Genomic DNA, 18,591 nt, shown 5'->3' on the forward strand with positions numbered 1-18,591 from the left:
TCTGGCAAACCAACCCGGGAGTGGTGATGTCCTCTGAGTGTGTGTGTGTGTCTGTGTTTGGTGAGTCAGGGCAGCCTTCGGGCCCGTTGCCCAGACACAGCTGTGTGCCAAGCCCGACCTTTGTCGTATCTGTGGCACCTGCGGTGGAACCACCATCTGGAAGCAAGGGAATCAGCCACAGCCACGGAGCCAGCATGCCGCGTGGAGTGCGCTGGGGACAGACCGGGGCTGCAGCCAGAGCCCTGACCTCTCAGGCCCAGGTGCTGAGGTCTGTCTGCTGCCTGAGCCTCTGCTCCAGGGTAGGCCCCTCCCCGGAGACGGCTCGCCTTCCTGGTGGCTGCTCCTCGCTCATCCCCTCTGTCTGGACACTGCCTTGGGCACCTTCCCTTCTCCGTGCCTCACCAGGAGCCGGCCCTGCCCTGCTCTCCTGGGGCCTCCCTGGGCCTGGCCGCACGTGTGTGAGCGCCGGTGGGTTATTTGTGGATTGAGGGACTTACCACCAAGGGATGTTCCCCTCGTTCTAAATGAAAGATCATCGTTTATTGAGGGACAACTATCTCAGATACGGTCCTAAGCCCTTGCCGTTCACATTGTCATCTACCTGTCACACAGCCCCATGGTCCGTCACTGTCCTTACCCCCGTGTTTGAAGGGAGGAGCCCAAGGCCCAGAGTGGAAGTCAGGTCCATGGTCCCTGAGCAGGGAGGAGGGTGTGTCCAGAGTTGAGTCCATGTCCTTTGGGCCCTAAAGAATCCCGGTAGAGAATCGTCACAGGAGAGACTAACACAGCTGCTCAGACCCTGGGAGGCAGGGAGCACAGGAGGAGCGGCTGTAGGAGGACTCACTCAGGAAACTGAGGTGAGGAGTCAGCATGGGGGAGCAGAGAGGAGAGGGCACAGGGGCGGCCAGGGCTGGGGGCGCCCAGACGGAGGGGCAGGAGGGCCTCAAGGAGGACCCATGGGGTCTCACGCCCCAGCTGAAACTGAACTCCTGGGGTTCTCCTCCGTCACCCTCATGGTGGACAGCGACACCTGTCTCCAACAGGACGTGCGGGCTCCCAGGCCTGGGGTGGGTCCTATGTGCTTCCCTTTGCCTGGGATGAGGGCCGATGCCTGCAGGTGGGCAGCCACTGGGAGTCCGAGGACAGCAGTGGGAGAAAACAGGCACTGAGTCCCCAAGCATCTCGGACTTTATAGAATGGAATGTGCTGCCCTGGCTGGTTTGTCCCAGTGGAGAGAGTGTCAGCCTGCAGACCGAAGGGTCCCGGGTTCAGTTCTGGTGAAGGGCATGTACCTTGATTGCAGGATCCTCCCCAGCCAGGGCCCTAGTCAGGGCTCATGCAGGAGGTGCCCAATCGATATGTTTCTCTCACATCGGTGTTTCTCTCTGTCTTTCCCTCTGTCTTCCACTCTCTCTAAAAATCAATGGAAAAATATCCTCGGGTGAGGATAAAAAAAAAAAAAAGAAATTGTTGATTAAAGGAAAATGGGCGTCTGTGCGGACTGGGCACGGTGAACGCCCAGGTCACTGTGGCTGCTGCGATGAGCGAAATCATCTCCTGAGAGCTAGATGGAAGCCAGGCTCCTACTTCCCCAAAGCCCTTCCATCTCCCCAAAGTCTTCACAAGTCACTGAGTTTGCACACACCCTGAGTACCTGCTGTATACACGGCAGAGGGAGCTGAGAGGGACAGAAAAGGATCTGGGGGCTCACAACCTCAGGCCTGTCTCACCCCCAGGAGGAGATGCCCTCGGAGAACAGAGCCACACCCTCCCTGGCCAGAGCCAATGAGAGGGGACAGGGGACAGCCACAGCTCTCCAGGTTGTCAGACCTGAGGACCAGGGACAGGGAAATGGGACCGGGGACAGGGGACAGCCACAGCTCCACATGTCGTTAGGACCTGAGGACCACGGATAGTAGACAGGGGACAGGCCAAGTTCTCCGGTTTGTCAGGCCTGAGGAACAGAGCCAGCCTCCAGCCACTGTCCTCACGGGACTTAGGGGAGACCGGGTCGAGGGGTTCTTGCGAGCGGAAAACAACACGCAAAACTCGGGTTCTGTGGATGGATCTCAGGCTCCCCTCTCCCTGCCTGAGGCTCTGGAGCAGGTGGACGCTGGTAAGTGGAGAGTAGCAATAACAGACTCAATTGTCGAGGGTTGATTCTGTGCGGAGGGTCCCCTCCCCACTGGCCGGCTCCTGGCAGTCAGGATGCAAACCCAGCAGAGGAGGAGCCTGGGCCCCGCTGGCAGCCAGGGGCTGAGGCCGAGACTCCCAGGGAGAAGGGGCCCACGCCCTTTCCTGAGGGATGTGGGGAGGCCGCACACCTTGCCCCGTCTGCAGGCTGTGACCCTGGGGAGGTGATACCAGCCAGCTCCTCTTCAATGTCCCCAGGACATTAAAAGCCACAATCTGTCAAGAGCAGGCCTCACCCCCAAATGTGCCTGTGCCAACCGGACCAGCTCATCCCCGGCCCAGACTCAAGGGGCACAGGCTCACTTGCTCACATATAACAAAAAGGAACCACGTCAGGTTTCCTGGACACAACCGATGCCTCCCTCCTCTCTGACCGAAACAGGAGATGTCGACACTCCCCAAGTGTGTTTTACCGGAAGAACCTCAGCCTCCCATCTGCTCCTTCCCTTTCCATTTCTGGGCTCTGACAGGAGCCCCATTTCCATTTCTTTTTCTTTTTCTTTTTTTAATATATATATATATATATATATATATATATATATATATATATATATATATTGATTTCAGAGAGGAAGAGAGAGGGATAGATTAGAAATATCCATGATGAGAATCATTGATTGGCTGCCTCCTGCACAACCGCTATGAGGACCTAGCCTGCCACCTGAGCATGTGCCCTTGACCAGAATTGAACCCATGACCCTTCAGTCCCAGGCCCAAAGCTCTATCCACTGAGCCAAACCAGCCAGGGCCCCATCTCCATTTCTGGGAACAAGGGACCAAAACATCCACAAGGTGCCGTGTCCGGGTGGAGGGGGCACCCCGAGCAGAGGAGAGGTGGTCCTACTGTGCTGCTCCACCCCCATCTCCCGGGTCCCCAACTCAGAGCTTTGCCCGAAGCCCGGGGCCCGAGACCAGGAGACAGAACGGGACAGTGTGGGAACAGTGCTGAGGCCGGGGCTGGGCTGGGGCTCAGGACCGCAGACCTGACACCTGCTACAGAGCAGCCTGGCCCTGACTCCAGACACATCCAGATCATCCATCCCAGGCCCAGAGCGACGGGGCAGAGTGGGCCCTCCTGGCTCTCTGACCTCAGCCTGGGCTTCCCCGGGGCACCCGCCCTGTCCCCCGTTTCCCTGACAAGGGAGCAGCACACATCCCAGCACAGCGTGCACCTTCCTCCTGTTCAGAAGTTTGCGCATTTCGGTGGAAAACTCCAGAAGGATGTAGGAATTGCTTTACATTCTTCACTCAACCTTCCAGAGATGGACATGGGGAGGGACTGTCCTTCCCCAGAAAACACAGGGTTCCTTCCCTTCCTTCTTCTCACCGCACGGGCCCAGGGAGAGGCATGCTCCCCGCTCCCCACGTCGCTGTGGGCCAGGCCGCTTTAAACCAGTTCAACACGAGGCCCTACCGATGCCTTTACCACACCAGGTGCTGGCCTGGCTGAGGGAGACCGGGAGGAAGAGCAGGTGCCCCGCCTCTCCTGCACACAGGGGGCCAGGCTCCGGGGAACCAGGGAGAGGATGCCTGGATGGGGGCCCGGGGAGGGCAGGGACCCAGAGACAGAGGTGAGGGCCGCCCAGGCATCCTCTCCTCCTGCCCCTTGGAGACTTGACTCAGACAAATAACACAAGACATGAAACCTCTGGGAGGAGGTGCAAACCTCTTACACATGGCGGCCCCTGGTCTTCACAAGGCTCTCCCAGCCGCCTCTGTACTCGCCACTCACTGCAGAGCGGACTCCCGGGTGTGGAGACCAGCAGGGCCAGGCTGGTCCGCATAACAGAGGGGCAGCCAGGCATCAGCAGAGAGCAGCTCAGGATGCCTGGCGGGGGGGAGAGGGGTGTGTGGAGGGAGGAGGTCCTGGGGAACATTCCAGAAGAGACCTCAGAGCTGCTGGCTGAGGAGTTAGCCTGGAGGTGAGACCTGCCTCAGAGACGGGGGAGCACAGCGCTGTCCCTGCGATGATGGCCCCTCCTGGGTCCCATAGACCCTCCAGAAGAGCCTTATGCACTCAGGCGGGCATGGGATGCAGCGCTGAGCCCAGGGTGCTGCCCTCTGGCTGCAGGGGCACCTGGGAGGGACGGGGTAGACATTGGGGGACACTTTTCCAGGAGCCCCAGGGCACTGGGCCTTGTGCATTAGGACTTTGCACTCACTGCCCTCACACAGAGTTTGTTTCAGGAGACCGCCCTCTGGCGCCTGGGGTGGGGTGTGGACTCAGAAGGGCTTTGTGGGTTGCATGACAGGAGGAGACACTGGGGTGCAGGAGGGGAGCTGGCCTGGATCTGACACCACTCTCCCTCCCTGGGACGCAAGATCTGGGGCAGCACCGGGGAGATTCTCAGGGACCCCAGGCCTGGTCTCTGGAAACTCCTGGGTGTGGACGGTGTGTTTGGGTGGAGATTGTGACCAATGAAGTAGCAACACTAGCAGAAGCCACAACACACCCGGATGTGCCTGTTCCACGCCTGCAAAGCCCTGAGCCTCCAGCAGGACAGCATGGCTGCTCCCAGGGCCACCAAGGTCCAAGGACAGAGCAGGTGGGAGGGGCTCTGCGCAGAGGACACCTGTTTGTGCATGTGGAGGGGCGCCCAGCCCAGAAAGAGGGGGGCCCTGTATTACAGGTGCCACGTGAAGGATGTGAGGAGCCGGCCTGAAAGGAAGCAGCCTGGTTCTCAGTGGGGGCAGCCAGGGTCAGACTCCATGGGGCCGGCCCCGCCCTCCCTGAGCTGGGTACATCCCCTGGGAGGGAGCGTGGGGCCGGCACAGGGTGGTCTGAGAGGAGCCGGATGGACTGTCAGTTGGACAGAGAGGCATCCCCTCGGGGACAAACTCTACCAGCTGGGGTTCAGGTCACACTTGAGCCTGGAACACAAAGTCCCCCGTTCCTCGAGGCTGGGGGTGCAGAGGATGAGAGGTGCCCCTTCCTGAGGCGGGCGCACCCTGCATCCTCTGCTCCCAGGCCATCCTGGCTGCCCTGCTGGGAGCCTCTCTGTTCTCCTCTGTGTGATGGATGGACAAAAGCTCTGAGTCCAGTTCCTTCCATTCAGGGTGGCTCCTAAGGGGAGCTCAGCTCATGTTGGTCCTGCCCTGCCCTTCCTGTCAGGGCAGAGTCTCCCTCCTGGCTCAGCCCCACAGGGCCCTGCACTGGGCCCGGCCATGCCCTGCACCAGTTACTGCGGGAGAGTCAGGGATGGGCACCCGGGGCCTGTCCTGTGGGGGCTCCGTGTCCTGTGGCCGGACTCTCCTCAGGTGGGAGCACCTGTCCTCTCACCTGTGCTCTCGCCTCCTGCCTGGCTGTGCCGTGCTGCCCAGGGTCACCCCAACCTCCTGGGACCTCACTGGCCCAGGTCAGTCCAGGGAGGGCCTTTGTCAGAACAGAGAAATCAAAACCTAACTTGCCCCTGAGGGCACAGGATGAGACATTTGCGCAAAAAAGTTCCCTCTTCTAGGACGCCATGTGGGTGGCATGAGTGGCCTGAGTTTAGGGAAGGGGTGGGGTGAAGCAGTGTCAGCTCAGCAGTTTCCAGGTGCCTCAATGGCATATAAGGCACCTCCGTCCTTCAAAGCATCACAGTAGGAGGACGGGCTGTGACCAGCAGAGAAGGTGAAGGAGCTGAGACATGGAGGACAACCCAGCACCAACTGGCAGGTACCACCCGCCCCTGGAGCAGCCCTGCTTCTGAGCCCCTCCTCCTGGCTCCCTGAAGGGACTTGCCTTCACCCCAGAAAACCCCCTGCTTCTCCTGTCCCTCCTGATGGCCCTTCTATGTCCAGCACCCTCAGCTGATGCCAGTTGGCTGGTCCTACCCGCCTCCCCTAAGCCCCTGACTAGACTCTGGGGGTCACCCTTGAGGTTCCCTGTTTCTCCTCTCCCTCCTTCTCCCATGAAATCTATTCTTTCTGCTCTCAACTGAGCCCCTCGAAGTTTATGTTCAGATTTTTTTTTTTTTTTTTTTGTAAAGGACACTTTGTTTTCATGATGAGAAGGGAAATGTCACGCGTTATTTGAGAAGACTAGCTTGGCATCTCTTTTCCCCGATGGGGCCACCCTTTCCCCTGATGCACCATGTGGCTCAGGTTAACCCAGAAGAGCAGAGGAAACAGCGCCACTGGGCTGCACCTGGCAGGGCTGGGTCAGCGGGACGAGGGCAGGACGGGGATGCCAGGAGAGGCCTCGTCAGAGCTCTGAGCCCCTGCACTGCTCCTGGGGGGACCCTGAACAAAGGACTGGGCTGACTGCCCCAGGAGGCCCCAAAAGGGTCAGAGAGGGAGGTTAGGTAGCCCCAGCTAAGTGAGTGGACGCCCATCATCTGCGGCTCTAACAGGGATGTGGGTGCAGAGGAGAGGAGAACGAGGTGATCCCCAGAGGACCCCCATTCCTTGAGTTCCTCCTGCCTGTGCCCACAGAACGCTGATAAATGTCAAAACCTTCAAGGACAACTTTGGTATCACATGGCCGAGCGAAACATACCTGTGCTACGAGGTGGAGGTCCGGGAGGGCGACGCCTGGGCCCCAGTGGAGGAGCTCCAGGGCTTCCTGCGCAACGAGGTGAGCGAGCACAGTAGGCAGGGTGCCCGGGACACTCGGGGAGAAGGTTCCCATGCCCGCAGGGTGTCCTCTGAGCAATGTCCCTGGGCCCCCAGCTGCTGTGGCGTTGCCCAGAGGCAGGGAGGACGGACTCTGCTGTGATTGGCAGCTTGGAGCCCCACATGAGAAAGCAGTCACAGTGTCCCAGGGCCTGGGCCCACCAGCCCAGGGTCAGCCCAGCCTCCAGGGTCAGCCTGTCCCTCCTGCTGTGCCTCTGAGGAGGGGTCAGGCCAGAGGGAAAGGCACCTGGACAAAGGGGCCGTTCTCCCCTGGCCCCAGCCCGGGCTGCCTCTGGCCAGAGAGCCAGAGCTCCTCCTTGGTGCTCCCTCCAGTCACTCCTGGGATAGCCTGGCAGGGTGCTGTCCCCACAAGTGCATTGCCAGCTGCACGTAGCTCAGGACGCCTCCTGGGTTCCAGGTACCATCCACTGCCACCAGGGCTCTGGGCTAGCTCCGTGGCCCTGACTTCTTCCTCCTCCCTGAGCTCCGGGTTGAAAATCCTTCCCTGGGCAGGTGGACTAATCTCCATAATCTGTGAGCCCAGCAGCGACGCTCATCCCGTGTCTCCCGCACCTCTGCCTCGGTGCCCTCACCCCTTCTTCCCGCAGAGTTGTGTCACCCTTGGGTGCAGCACAGGGGGAAGCCCAGAGTAGAAGCGTGTGGAGGTGCTGATGCACAAGCTGGAGCTGGAGGTAGGGGAGCAGAGGGAGAGCTCCCCTGCCTGGAGGAAGCACCCAGCCCTGTGGCATCGGGCCCAGGACCTTGGGGCTCAGCTGCCTCCTCCCTCTGTCCTCAGATATTTATTTATTTATATTTATTTATTTATAAGAATTTTATTGATTCCAGAGAGAAAGGGAGAGAGAGAGAGAAACATCAGTGATGAGAGAGAATCATTGGTTGGCTGCTGCCTCCTGCATGCCTCCTCCTGAGAATCAAGCCTGCAACCTGGGCCTGGGCCCTGACCAGGAATGGAATCGGTGACCTGTTTGTGGATGGGTCCCTGCTCAACCCACTGAGCCACACTGGCTGGCTGTCCTCAGCTCTTTGTCTCCCGGCAGGGTCTGAGTAGGTGCAGCTCCTGAAGGCATAGGCTTTGGGCACAAAATAGAGGCTCTCTGGGAACTCTGTACCAAGGTGAATCACATGGAGCCCAGATCTGTGTTCTCAGTGGTTAGAGTGTCAGCCTGCACAGCCAGGGGCCAGGGATCAGGTTCCAGGTCAAGGGCACTTATCTCAGTTGCAGCTTTGATCCCTGGCCCCGGGTCATGGAGTGTGGGGTTGGCAACCAGCGGATGTTGATGTTTCTCTCTCTCTGCCCCCTCCTCCATCCCTCCACCCTTTCTCTAAAGATCAATGGAAAAAATCTCCTCAGGTGAGGATTTGAAAAAAGAACCATATTTAATGTAAAACTTTAAAAAATCAAAACTAATGAAATTCCATGGTGAATGGAATATCAACAGGCTAAGTGAAGACTGATCAGCTACAGAGCCATGGGAGCCATGGTTTGCTGATGTAGGAAAGTCCTCACTGCTGATGTGCCCTTTGTAGATGCTGCTATCATGTGGTTCATGAGTTGCCTTCCCTTTGACCATGTAGATCCTGCATTGAAATAGCGTTCATCCTGACACTGAGCTGTGCCCCTTCAGTCCTGTGCTGGAGGCCAGAGCCTCACCTGCCTCTGGCTGGTGCCACCCTCCCCTGTTCACAGCAAGTGACAGGTCCTTCTTCTCCCCCCATGTGCTCAGGTACTCTGTCATGCAGAGTTGTGCTTCCTGGATCGGGTCCGTTCTTGGCGACTGGATGAGGGGAAGCAGTACAGACTCACCTGCTACATCTCCTGGAGCCCCTGTCATAAGTGTGCCCAGAGACTGGTGGAATTCCTGGGCGAGAACAGACACGTGAGCCTGCGCATCTTCGCTGCTCGCATCTATAAAAAATCCGATGGATATAAGAACATCTATACCAAACCTTATACATATGAGGATGGGCTGCGCAAGCTGCGGGACGCTGGGGCCCAACTCGCCATCATGACCCGCGATGGTCAGCAGGGACTCCTGAGGGTGGGAGGTGGGCGGGCAGAGAGGCTGGGAAATGGCTACACAGAGGGGGCAGGAGGAGAATCCAGGTGGGGACGCCTGTCAGCTGCCTGCAGGGGTGCTGCTGTGTCTGGAGAGGATGGAGTCCCCTGGAGGAGAGAGTTCAGGGGAGAGAGGGGGTCCTGGGGAGGGGGGAGGTGGGTCCCTGTGCCATCAGGACCCAGGTCCTTCCTGGTAGAAGGGGAGGGGCTGCCTCAGATTCCAGTGGAAGGAAGAATTTGAGGGATGAGCTCAGTGCCTTGGGAGGAGAGAGAAAGGGGGCAGGGAGATCCTGATGGGGAGGGTGTGTCCCTAGAGTCAGAGACCTGGGCCCTCCCCGCTCTAGAAGGAGCTCACCTTTCCCTCCCTGTTCCCATAGAGCACCAGTACTGCTGGGACACCTTCGTGGGCAACAAGGGCCAGCCATTTGAGCCCTGTCCTAACCTGGTAGAACACATAGGAACTGCATCTCAGGAGCTGGAGAACATTCTCAGGGTGAGGTTCCTCCCTCCTGCTCCCCCCTCCCCTTCTCTCCCTGGGCCTGTCTCCGCCTCTGGGCCACTTGCTTCCCCCAGGGCCCCAGCTCCATCCCTCCCCTCAGGTCTCACAGTCCCTCTGCTTTCTCCCCTCCTGCGCCCCTTTTCCTTCCCCTCCTGTGACTGCCCCAGACTCTGCTCTGTTCACTTTCCCACCTGCCTCACTCCCTGTTTCCTCCACCTCCTCCTTCTTGATCCAGAATCAGGGAAACTGAAGGACGGACTCAATCTCTCTAAACAGTCGGGGTCTTCTGGTGAACGACGCATAAAACACTTTCTTCAAGAAATGAAAACGCATCACGTGCCGCATCTCCAACCTGATCCACAGAAACCAGCAAAAGGCTATGAATGGGCTCATAAGGAATTTTTTTTAAAAATCTGACTGATTAACTTTTCATTTAAAATCTATAATATGTTCTAAATACACACCAGTAATATTGTATTCATTACTATCAGTATCATTTTTATATTTAGAAAATTAATTATTTACATTGATTTTAAGTTCAAAGCAATAACATGAAAGAGTAAGAATCTTCCACAAAATGTGTTTTCCTCTGTAAGTGTTTCATGTAGTCCAAATAGTTCAATAAACACCTGCAGAAGTGAGAATGCCTTTCTCTTTTGTAGGAACCTCGGGGGAGGGCAGTGGTCACACGAATTGCCACTGGTCACGTAAAGTCAGCAATATTTATAGGAGCGGAAGCTCAAACCAAACAGCCTAAACGCATCGACCAAGGATGTGCTGAGAGTAGTGCTGTGTTGAAACGACAGCCCATGCAATAGGAGAAGAGAAAGGCTCAGGGTCACTATTGGGAAGAGCAATTGAAGTTGACATTGGCTGAGGGGAGGGCCGGGGATTACTGAGTCCTCAGGCCTTTCCAATTCCACTCCCTGGAGAGGACGCTGGAAGGAGGGGCTTCCCTGCAGAGAGGATCCCTCTGCCCTTCCCAGGACCTGGCCACGCAGGATGCAGTACAGGCAGCGGCTGTCTGTCCTGCCGTGTCTCTGTGGAGCCTGAATCATGCTGAGCGAGTCCCTGGCAGCTGGCATCCTGCACACGGCCTTACAGGCAACGAAGGCTCCCAGGTCTCTCACCACAGGCTTCTGCTCACATGTCCAGACCCCCCCTGTCACAACCTCACACGGGACTGTGAGGGACTCGACTGAGTCCTTTAGTTTACAAACATTGGAGGGATAGAGAATAAGGACAGTCATAGGCTTGTGGCCAAAGCAGTAGGAAGGGGCTGAGTCAGAAGGACACAGAGCCAGAGGAAAGGCTTGTTAGACAAAGTGACCTGAGGAGATGGAAGAAGAGGACAGGAGAGGGGTGGTGGGGTGGGGTGGGGTGGGGTGTGGTGGGGTGGGGTAAAGCAGGGCTGGGGGCCAATGGTGGGAGACAAGGGGCAGGAATGAGATCCAGGACAGAAGGCTGGGTTGTCAGGGGACTGTGGCCGCCATGGAGGGGCTGAAATCAGCTTGTTTCCCAGGACAAGACCTGTGGGAGGAGGAGGACAGTGTGGGCCTGGCTCAGCCGCTCAGTTGATGCTGTTAAAACCGGGCCCACACACCATCCCCACCCCCAACTCAGCTCAGGGGGGTTGTCTTCTCAGCTGGTCTCCTCCAAGCCTCAGATGGCGGCCACCTCCACATCTGAAAGTCGGGCCTGATGCTGCCAGCTCCCTCCCTGCCGTTTCCTGACCCCATTCCCTCAGAAGGGAGAGGATGAAGAAGAGTTTTTTGTGTGTTTGTTTGTTTGTTGACAGACAGATCCTGCCACAGGATTATTTGCACAAACAGCAGAGGAGGGCACCAGGGCCACGCAGACAGCAGCCCAGGGGCCCCCCAGTCCTTCCGTCCTCACGTCCGCAGACAGAGGCCTCTACTGTGGAGCCTTCGTGGGGGCCTGGGCACCTTTGGGAGTGGGAGCCTGAGCCCCTTTGTGAACCTGACCTTTAGCCACACCCACAGCCTGGGTGTTGGTTTCCGCCTTGGCCTTGGCCTTTGGTCAGCAGAGCCTGAGCCCCTTGGCAATGTGGGCACGAGCAAGTTTCCCAAGCTTGGGGTGAGCCATGTAGGCAGGTCCACTGAGTTTGCGGCTGCAGCCCTTTGGGATATTGGGCCTGGGCTCCTTGAGCTTGATCAGGGCCTTGAAGGCCTCTGCGCGTGCGCTCACGGCCTTGGCGTTGTTGGCCTGCAGCTTGTCAGGCTCTTCTTGTTGAGCTTCTTGGCAAAGTGCATGCCCCTGAGGAGCTTGGGGTCTACACCTTAAGAGAGTCGTATCTTTGTGACCGGCGTTTCTTGATGCCGCTTCTGTGCCATTTTCGGGCCTGGTGGTGCGTGGTGTGGTTCTGGACTTGGCCATCTCTGCACAGAAGCCCAGGGCTCCCGAAGTGCCAGGGACCGGAAGCTGAAGGAGAGTGTCATTAGGAGGCGTGTGTAACTGTTTGAAGCATTTGCGACTTAGAAGAACGTGGATTTGCAAGGGATGTGCTTTAGGTATTAGATCCTTGAAGCATCTTCTTAAGACACAATTCCTCAAGTTTTCACATCACAGATCACCAGTTTGTAACAAAAAGAAAAAAGAAAAAAGAAAAGGCAGAGTTTCTGCAATGATGTTAAATTGCTAGATAGTATTTTCCATGTTTAAATGCTAAGAATAGTTTCATATCAGTGAGATGTCCCTGCCACCTGCTTCCTTGTCTGTTTTGCAGGTTTTGGCCATTATGGTAGGGGCGGGGCAATCAGTGGGGTCCACCCCCAGCCACAGAATGATTGGGTGGGAAGTGCACATGTGACGTAAATCTGTTCAATCAGTGTGAACCTCAGGATTTTTTTCTGGGAATTCTGGGACACACCATTGGTTTGCATGGTGTGTGCTGAACATGTGGGGCTTGGTGCTGCTGTAACCATATTTTTTAAATTAAATCTTTATTGTTCAAATTATTACAGTTGTTCCTCTTTTTTCCCCCCATAGTTCCCCTCCACCCTGTTCCCCCCCCCTCCACCCTCAAACCCCCCCCCCCCCCGCACTGTCCTCCTCCATAGGTGCACGATTTTTGTCCAATCTTCCCCCCCCCCCACACACCCCTTCCAACCCCACCGAGAACAATCAGTCCACTCCCTTTCTATGCCCCTGATTCTATTATAATCACCAGTTTATTCTGTTCATCAGATTTTTTATTCACTCGATTTTTAGATTTACTTGTTGATAGATATGTATTTGTTGTTCATAATTTTTATCTTTACCTTTTTCTTCTTCTTTGTCTTCTTAAAGGATACCTTTCAGCATTTCCTATAATCCTGGTTTGGTGGTGATGAACTCCTTTAGCTTTTTCTTATCTGTGAAGCTCTTTATTTGACCTTCAATTCTGAATGATAGTTTTCTGGATAAAGTAACCTTGGTTGTAGGTTCTTGCTATTCATCACTTTGAATATTTCTTGCCACTCTCTTCTGGCTTGCATGGTTTCTGTTGAGAAATCAGCTGACAGTCTTATGGGTACTCCCTTGTAGGTAACTGAGTGTCTTTCTCTTGCTGCTTTTAGGATTTTCTCTTTGTCTTTTGCTCTTGGCATTTTAATGATGATGTGTCTTGGTGTGGTCCTCTTTGGATTCCTTTTGTTTGGGGTTCTCTGCGCTTCCTGGACTTGTAAGTCTATTTCTTTCACCAGGTAGGGGAAGTTTTCTGTCATTATTTCTTCAAATAGGTTTTCAATATCTTGCTCTCTCTCTTCTTCTGGCACCCCTATATTTCTGATGTTGGTACGCTTGAAGCTGCCCCACAGGATCCTTCACTATCTTTGTATTTTTTTTTTCTTTTTTCATTTTGCTTTTCCGGTTCGGTGTTTTTTGCTTGTTCGTATTTCAAGTCTCTGACTTGATTCTTACGATCCTCTGGTCTGCTGTTGGATCTCTGTATATTATTCTTTATTTCAGTCAGTGTATGCTTAATTTCTAGTTGGTCCTTTTTCATATCCTCGAGGGTCTCACTAGATTTCTGAGGGTCTCACTATATTTATCGGCAGTATTACCAGACTTTTTGAGGGTCTTACTAAAGTTATCGGCAGTTTCTAGAAAGTTCTTGAAAAACTTTAAAAGTGTGGTTTTGAACTCTATATCCAGCAGTTTGCTTTCCTCCATTTCTGTTATTTGTGTCCTGTTTCTTTGTCTCTGCATTTTTTATGCTTCCCTGTGTTGATAGAGTGACTTTCTGTGCTAGGTGTCCTCTGGGGCCCAGTGGCTCAGCCTCCCCAATGACCTGAGGTGGACACTCTTGGTGCACCCCTTTGTGGGCTTTGTGCACAGTCTTGTTGTAGTTAAGCCTTGATTGTTGTAGGTAACACTGGGAGGAATTGACCTCCAGGCCAATTGGCTGTGAGAATCAGCTGTGTCTGCAGTGAGAGAACTTCTGTGTTGGGAACACCCCTCTGGGGCAAGACTTGCTTCAGTGGGTCTTTGGTTCTCACTGAGTCTGCCCCCTGAGTGTGTCCTTTATGGATCCGAGGAGCTGCAATCTGGATGGTCCCACTCTGACCACCGGGCACACTGGCTCCTGGATCTCTAAAGAGGTGCTAATCTAGCCTCTTTCTGAGGCTACCCAGCAGGAGCTCAGCTGTGAAGCAATGCAAGTTGCCGCAGGGCCTTGGGCCAGCTGCAAGTTTCTTAGGTAATTTTCAGATTGCAAAGGGCCAGGACTTTCATATGCAAAAGCCATCACACAGCTTGGGTGGGGCAGAGGTGCCAGGGGATGAACAGGGCAGAGCAAGCAGGTATGATGCCCTCAGAGGCCCCGCTTCTCAGTGTCCCAGCAATTGCTGCAACTACCTCGGAGAGAAAGCTGCCCTTGAGTTCTGATCGATGCCAGACAGTCCATTTTCTCCCGTATGAGTCTGGGTCCCCAGAGACTCCTCCAGAACTGGAGCTCAGAGCGTGAGACTTCCTACTGGTTGAAAAAGACAACCGTGTCCTCAGCCACAAGCCCTCTCCATGTGCGCCTCCGTACCTCTGTACTTTACTTCCGCACTGCAGCTCCTCTGAGTCTCGGTATACTTTTCTCTTTCCTTCCAGTTGTAGAATTTCCACTCAGCTAGCCTTCCTGTGGTTCTGGATGATGTCCGTTCGGTCTTTTTGTTGTATTCTTGAAGTGGTTGTGCGAGGCAGCAATCTCTGGTGTTTACCTATCCCGCCATCTTGGGTTTTTTTTTTCTGTAACCATTTTTTAAAATATATTTTATTGATTTTTTTACAGAGAGGAATGGAGAGAGATAGAGAGTTAGAAACATCGATGGGAGAGAAACACCGATCAGCTGCCTCCTGCACATCTTCCACTGGGGATGTGCCCGCAACCAGGTACATGCCCTTGACCAGAAACGAACCTGGGACCTTTCAGTCCGAAGGCGGAGGCTCTATCCACTGAGCCAAACCGGTCTCGGCTGTAACCGTTTTTTTAAAAAGTGGTTTCTAAAACTTGATTTCAGAGAGAGAAACATGGATGGGTTGCCTCTCATAGGGGCCCCAACCAGGGATGGAACCCACAACGTAAGTATGTGCCCCAATGGGAGTTGGACCCACAGCCTTTTGGGGTAGGGGAGGACGCTCCAACCCGCTGAGCCCCTCAACCAGGGCATTTTTCTACCTCAGGGAGCTGGTCTGAAAAGAAGCCAACACAAGGGCACCTGCAGCGGGAGGAGCCCGAGCCCTGACGTAAGGATGACCTCATTAGTCCCAGTCGTTGGTAAATCCACCTGGAATGGGTGTCTATCCCGACTGAACGCATCCTGAGCCGTATCCTATCTGGTTTTTCTCACAGCAAGCTGAGAAGGTGTGCATCTGACTGGCAGGGTGAGATGCTATTTGTGTCTTTTTTATGGCTTCCTTTACCCCCACCAAGGCCTACATGCATTTTGTTGACCATTAACTCCTTTCTGTAAATAAAGCAGCGTGTGGAGCCACCTTTGGTTCACAGAGCCCTTCCTCCTGGCAGTCACGGCCACATCAACTCTGGCACCGATCCACAGGCCCATTCCTAGCCCAGGACTCACAGGGACCATGATCTAGAAGTATAAGCCTCGTACCAGCCTTTGGTATGACCAGCCAAATGGCAAGCCGGGCAGCATTTTCCCTTTGCGTTTGCACCCACTGTGCCGAGGGCTCGCCGTGTGCCTCACCATGTGCAGGGTTGGCTGCTCATAGGCACAGGAGCCCCTGGCCTGTGGATGCCGTCATTGCGTTTCTACTGCGTATAGTCGTGATGCCTGCAACGTACAACAGTGTCATCCGATAGAGGGGTTTTGTCAATAGTCCTTTGGCTTTCTCTCCGAGCAAAGTCTTTATCATGATCTTCCCAGCAGGTTTACAGTCTTCTTGGTAATTGTATGACTGGCTTTTATGTGCATTTAAGAGGGAGCAACTTAGAATGATGCTTCTGTAGCTTTGGTCTCCCCTGCACCTTTAGTAACAAGAATTATTAATTTCTCATTAGAAAGCTTAAATTCTGTGCTTCCTCTGAAAAAAACTGGAGTGATTGCTTTTTTGGAAGGTCATGGAAGACCTTTTTCATGGCTTCGGACTACTATTTATCAAAGCTTTAGTTTTAATGGTAACATATTGAGGACTAGGGGCAAATGGGCTGCTAGTGCGATAAGTGAAAACTTCAAATATTTCTCATTGAAGTTAAAAAATTTTTTTAAATTGATTTCAGAGATAAAAGGAGATAAGAGAGACAGAGAGAGAAAGAGAGCGAGCGAGAGAGAGAGATACATCAGTGATCAGAGAGAATCATCTATTAGCTGCCTACTGCATACCCCCTATTGGGGCATGTAGCCTGACCAGGAATCAAACCATGACCTCTTGGTTCATAAGTCAATACTCAACCACTGAGCCACATCGGCCGTGCTCTCATTGAACACAATGTGCATTTATGGCTACATGCATAAAACCATTACCTAAGTGCCGGAAGTCGGTCCATCCTTGCTGCTTGACACAGTCGCTGCAGGAAAAGAAACATCTACACAGCATATGTTTCAATGGACCTGGCATATAAAGCATATTGTTCTTAATATGTTTGCTCCCTTTAGCGCCATGTGTTTTAACCAAGGTCACCTCTCCGAGAAAGGTTGTTTCCCCAGGTGGAGATCTTTCCCTGAGGTTAGGGAGGGGATACAACCCCTTAATTAAGTGCCCGGCGGGTAGTTAAGCTACATGGTCTTTACTCCCTGGAATGGAGATAAGAAACACCTTAACCCTTGTAATAGAAATTGACAGGATTGAAATCGGCTGGTATAAATATGGATGTAACAAGACAATAAACGTCAGATCCTGATCAGTTCCTAACCAGAACTCCGACCAGAACTTTGGCTGGAGATCCTGGCTATAGGTCCTGACTAGGCTGCTGATCGACTGAAGGCTGTCTTCGTGTCATTCCTTCTTCGCCGACTCCGTCCACACCTTTAGGGACCCCTGGACCTGCTGGGATTGGACCCCAGCTCCCAAGAATTCGTATTTCCTAGAATGTGCAGTTTCTTATTTCATAGTTACACTGGAGAACTGTTTATTCATTTTGTTTATGGTGCTCCTCTGAGGAGTTATGCTGCTATTTTCATCACTACATCTATTTGCCACTATTGATCCATTTTTGTGAACTGGAGATAGAATGCAACATAATAGGAACCACAAAACTTTAAACATAACAAAAAAAAAAACCAACTTGTAAGCTCTGTCCGTGTGATTCTTGTTCCTTTCTAGGCAATATATCTCCTCTAACTGGTAGCTTTTAAGGTTTTATTTTTACTCTTGATGCTGAAGCCTTACAAAGGCAGCTTTTGGTGAGAGAGACAGACACAGGGGGAGAGGTAAGAGGCAGATGGGTAAGAGCAGGCAAGTCCTTGAAAAAAACATAGCAGGATTGGGAGGCCATGAACACTTTGTCCTCAATCTTTTTCCTTCAGGTCTCGCCTTTGCACAGGAGCCTTTTGCTTTGCCATCGGCCTGCAGGAGGCTGTAGGGAGCACAGGCGCACAGCTGTGCTGGGCTGGGACACTGAGGCCAGCTTCCTCCAGGGTGACCTCTACCTTCTCACGGGGAGGAGGACAGAAAAGACCCAGGAACATCGACGGACGTGGCCTCCTCCCCGCGGTCACACCTCTTGCCTTCCCCGGGCTCAGTACTGGCTCTGACCGGTACCCCAGCAGGATGTGATGGGGATGGAGGGCGGGGGGGCTGCTGGGGAACATGGGGTTCTCCTTCCTTGGGGCCATGGTGGAGCCCACTTTCCAGCACCGTTGCCATTAGCTTTGGCCAATGGAATGTGAGCAAAAGTGACACAGCCTTCAGGCAGAGCTTTAAGAGCCGCCCCGGCCCCTGCCAAGCCGCTGGCGGTGGTCCAGTGGGGGCCCCGGTCAGACCGCCTCCCTGGCCCACCGCGGACAGGAGCACAGGCAGGAAACAGGTGCCAGTGACGCAGCCACGGGGACCTCGGGGACGGTTTGTTCTGCCCGGGACAGGCAGGTGCCCACGTGAATGAGGAACAGGGACCCCAGGGCCAGTTTCGCTCCCTGAGAGCCCCCTGACCAGCACCCAGCAGACCCCGCGGGCCTGCCTGTCCCATCCCCAAGGCCTCCTTCACATTGGAGGACACGTTTATTTTCAAGCTCTCATTACCGAGTCGGCATTCTTTCATTTTTTTGATTCCCAATCACACACCAAAAATGGGGCATATTCTCAGCAAACCCTGTGTTGGTTCGGATTTTCAACAAAAATAATCCCCAAAGTATTAAAGAAACAAAACACCCAGGGAAGCTACTGTTGGGCCTACAGTCTCCCCTGGTGATGAAAGTGAGGATCTGTGTAATATTCAGCATCTCCGAGGGCGGCGCTGCTGTGCAGGCCGCTGAGTGTCCGCATCGTCATGGAAGAGCCTCGCTCTGTGCAGGAGGCAGTGGAGGTGCCGCGAGCGGAAGGGGGTCTGCAGGGGAGGAGAGCTGCGGGCGGGACGGATGCGGGGACCACATCTGCTGAGAGAGCGGACGCCCACCCCGGGACCGCAGGGCCGCTCTCTGCCCCTCGCTCGCGCCCCGACTCGCCACCGCCCCCCTCGGGTGGCGGCCGGAACAGCAGCGGGAGAAGGAGGTGCCACCGCATTGGGCTGTGCTGTGAGGCTGGAGGGAGGATGGAGCCCAGCAAAAGCCTGGCTGTG

General features: G+C 54.5%; 1 protein-coding gene and 1 pseudogene across 1 annotated transcript in view; one reads left to right on the forward strand and one right to left on the reverse strand.

Moving 5' to 3' along the window:
- The first annotated feature begins 5,783 nt into the window (after nucleotides 1–5,783).
- The window catches only part of LOC139006534 (DNA dC->dU-editing enzyme APOBEC-3G-like), a 79,785-nt gene continuing 66,977 nt past the window's right edge, over nucleotides 5,784–18,591 (forward strand). Inside the window, exons 1-3 of the mRNA XM_070408853.1 lie at nucleotides 5,784–5,851; nucleotides 6,610–6,751; nucleotides 8,535–8,829. Coding sequence (XP_070264954.1) covers nucleotides 5,823–5,851; nucleotides 6,610–6,751; nucleotides 8,535–8,829 — 466 coding nt within the window. The 5' untranslated portion in view covers nucleotides 5,784–5,822. The remainder of the gene's footprint in view (nucleotides 5,852–6,609; nucleotides 6,752–8,534; nucleotides 8,830–18,591) is intronic.
- LOC139005780 (large ribosomal subunit protein eL29-like) lies at nucleotides 11,280–17,380 on the reverse strand (annotated as a pseudogene).

Source organism: Myotis yumanensis, unplaced genomic scaffold, assembly GCF_028538775.1.
Source record: "Myotis yumanensis isolate MYYU_CA2020_CCGP unplaced genomic scaffold, mMyoYum1.0.hap1 SCAF_3, whole genome shotgun sequence".
Taxonomy (NCBI): Eukaryota; Metazoa; Chordata; class Mammalia; order Chiroptera; family Vespertilionidae; genus Myotis; species Myotis yumanensis.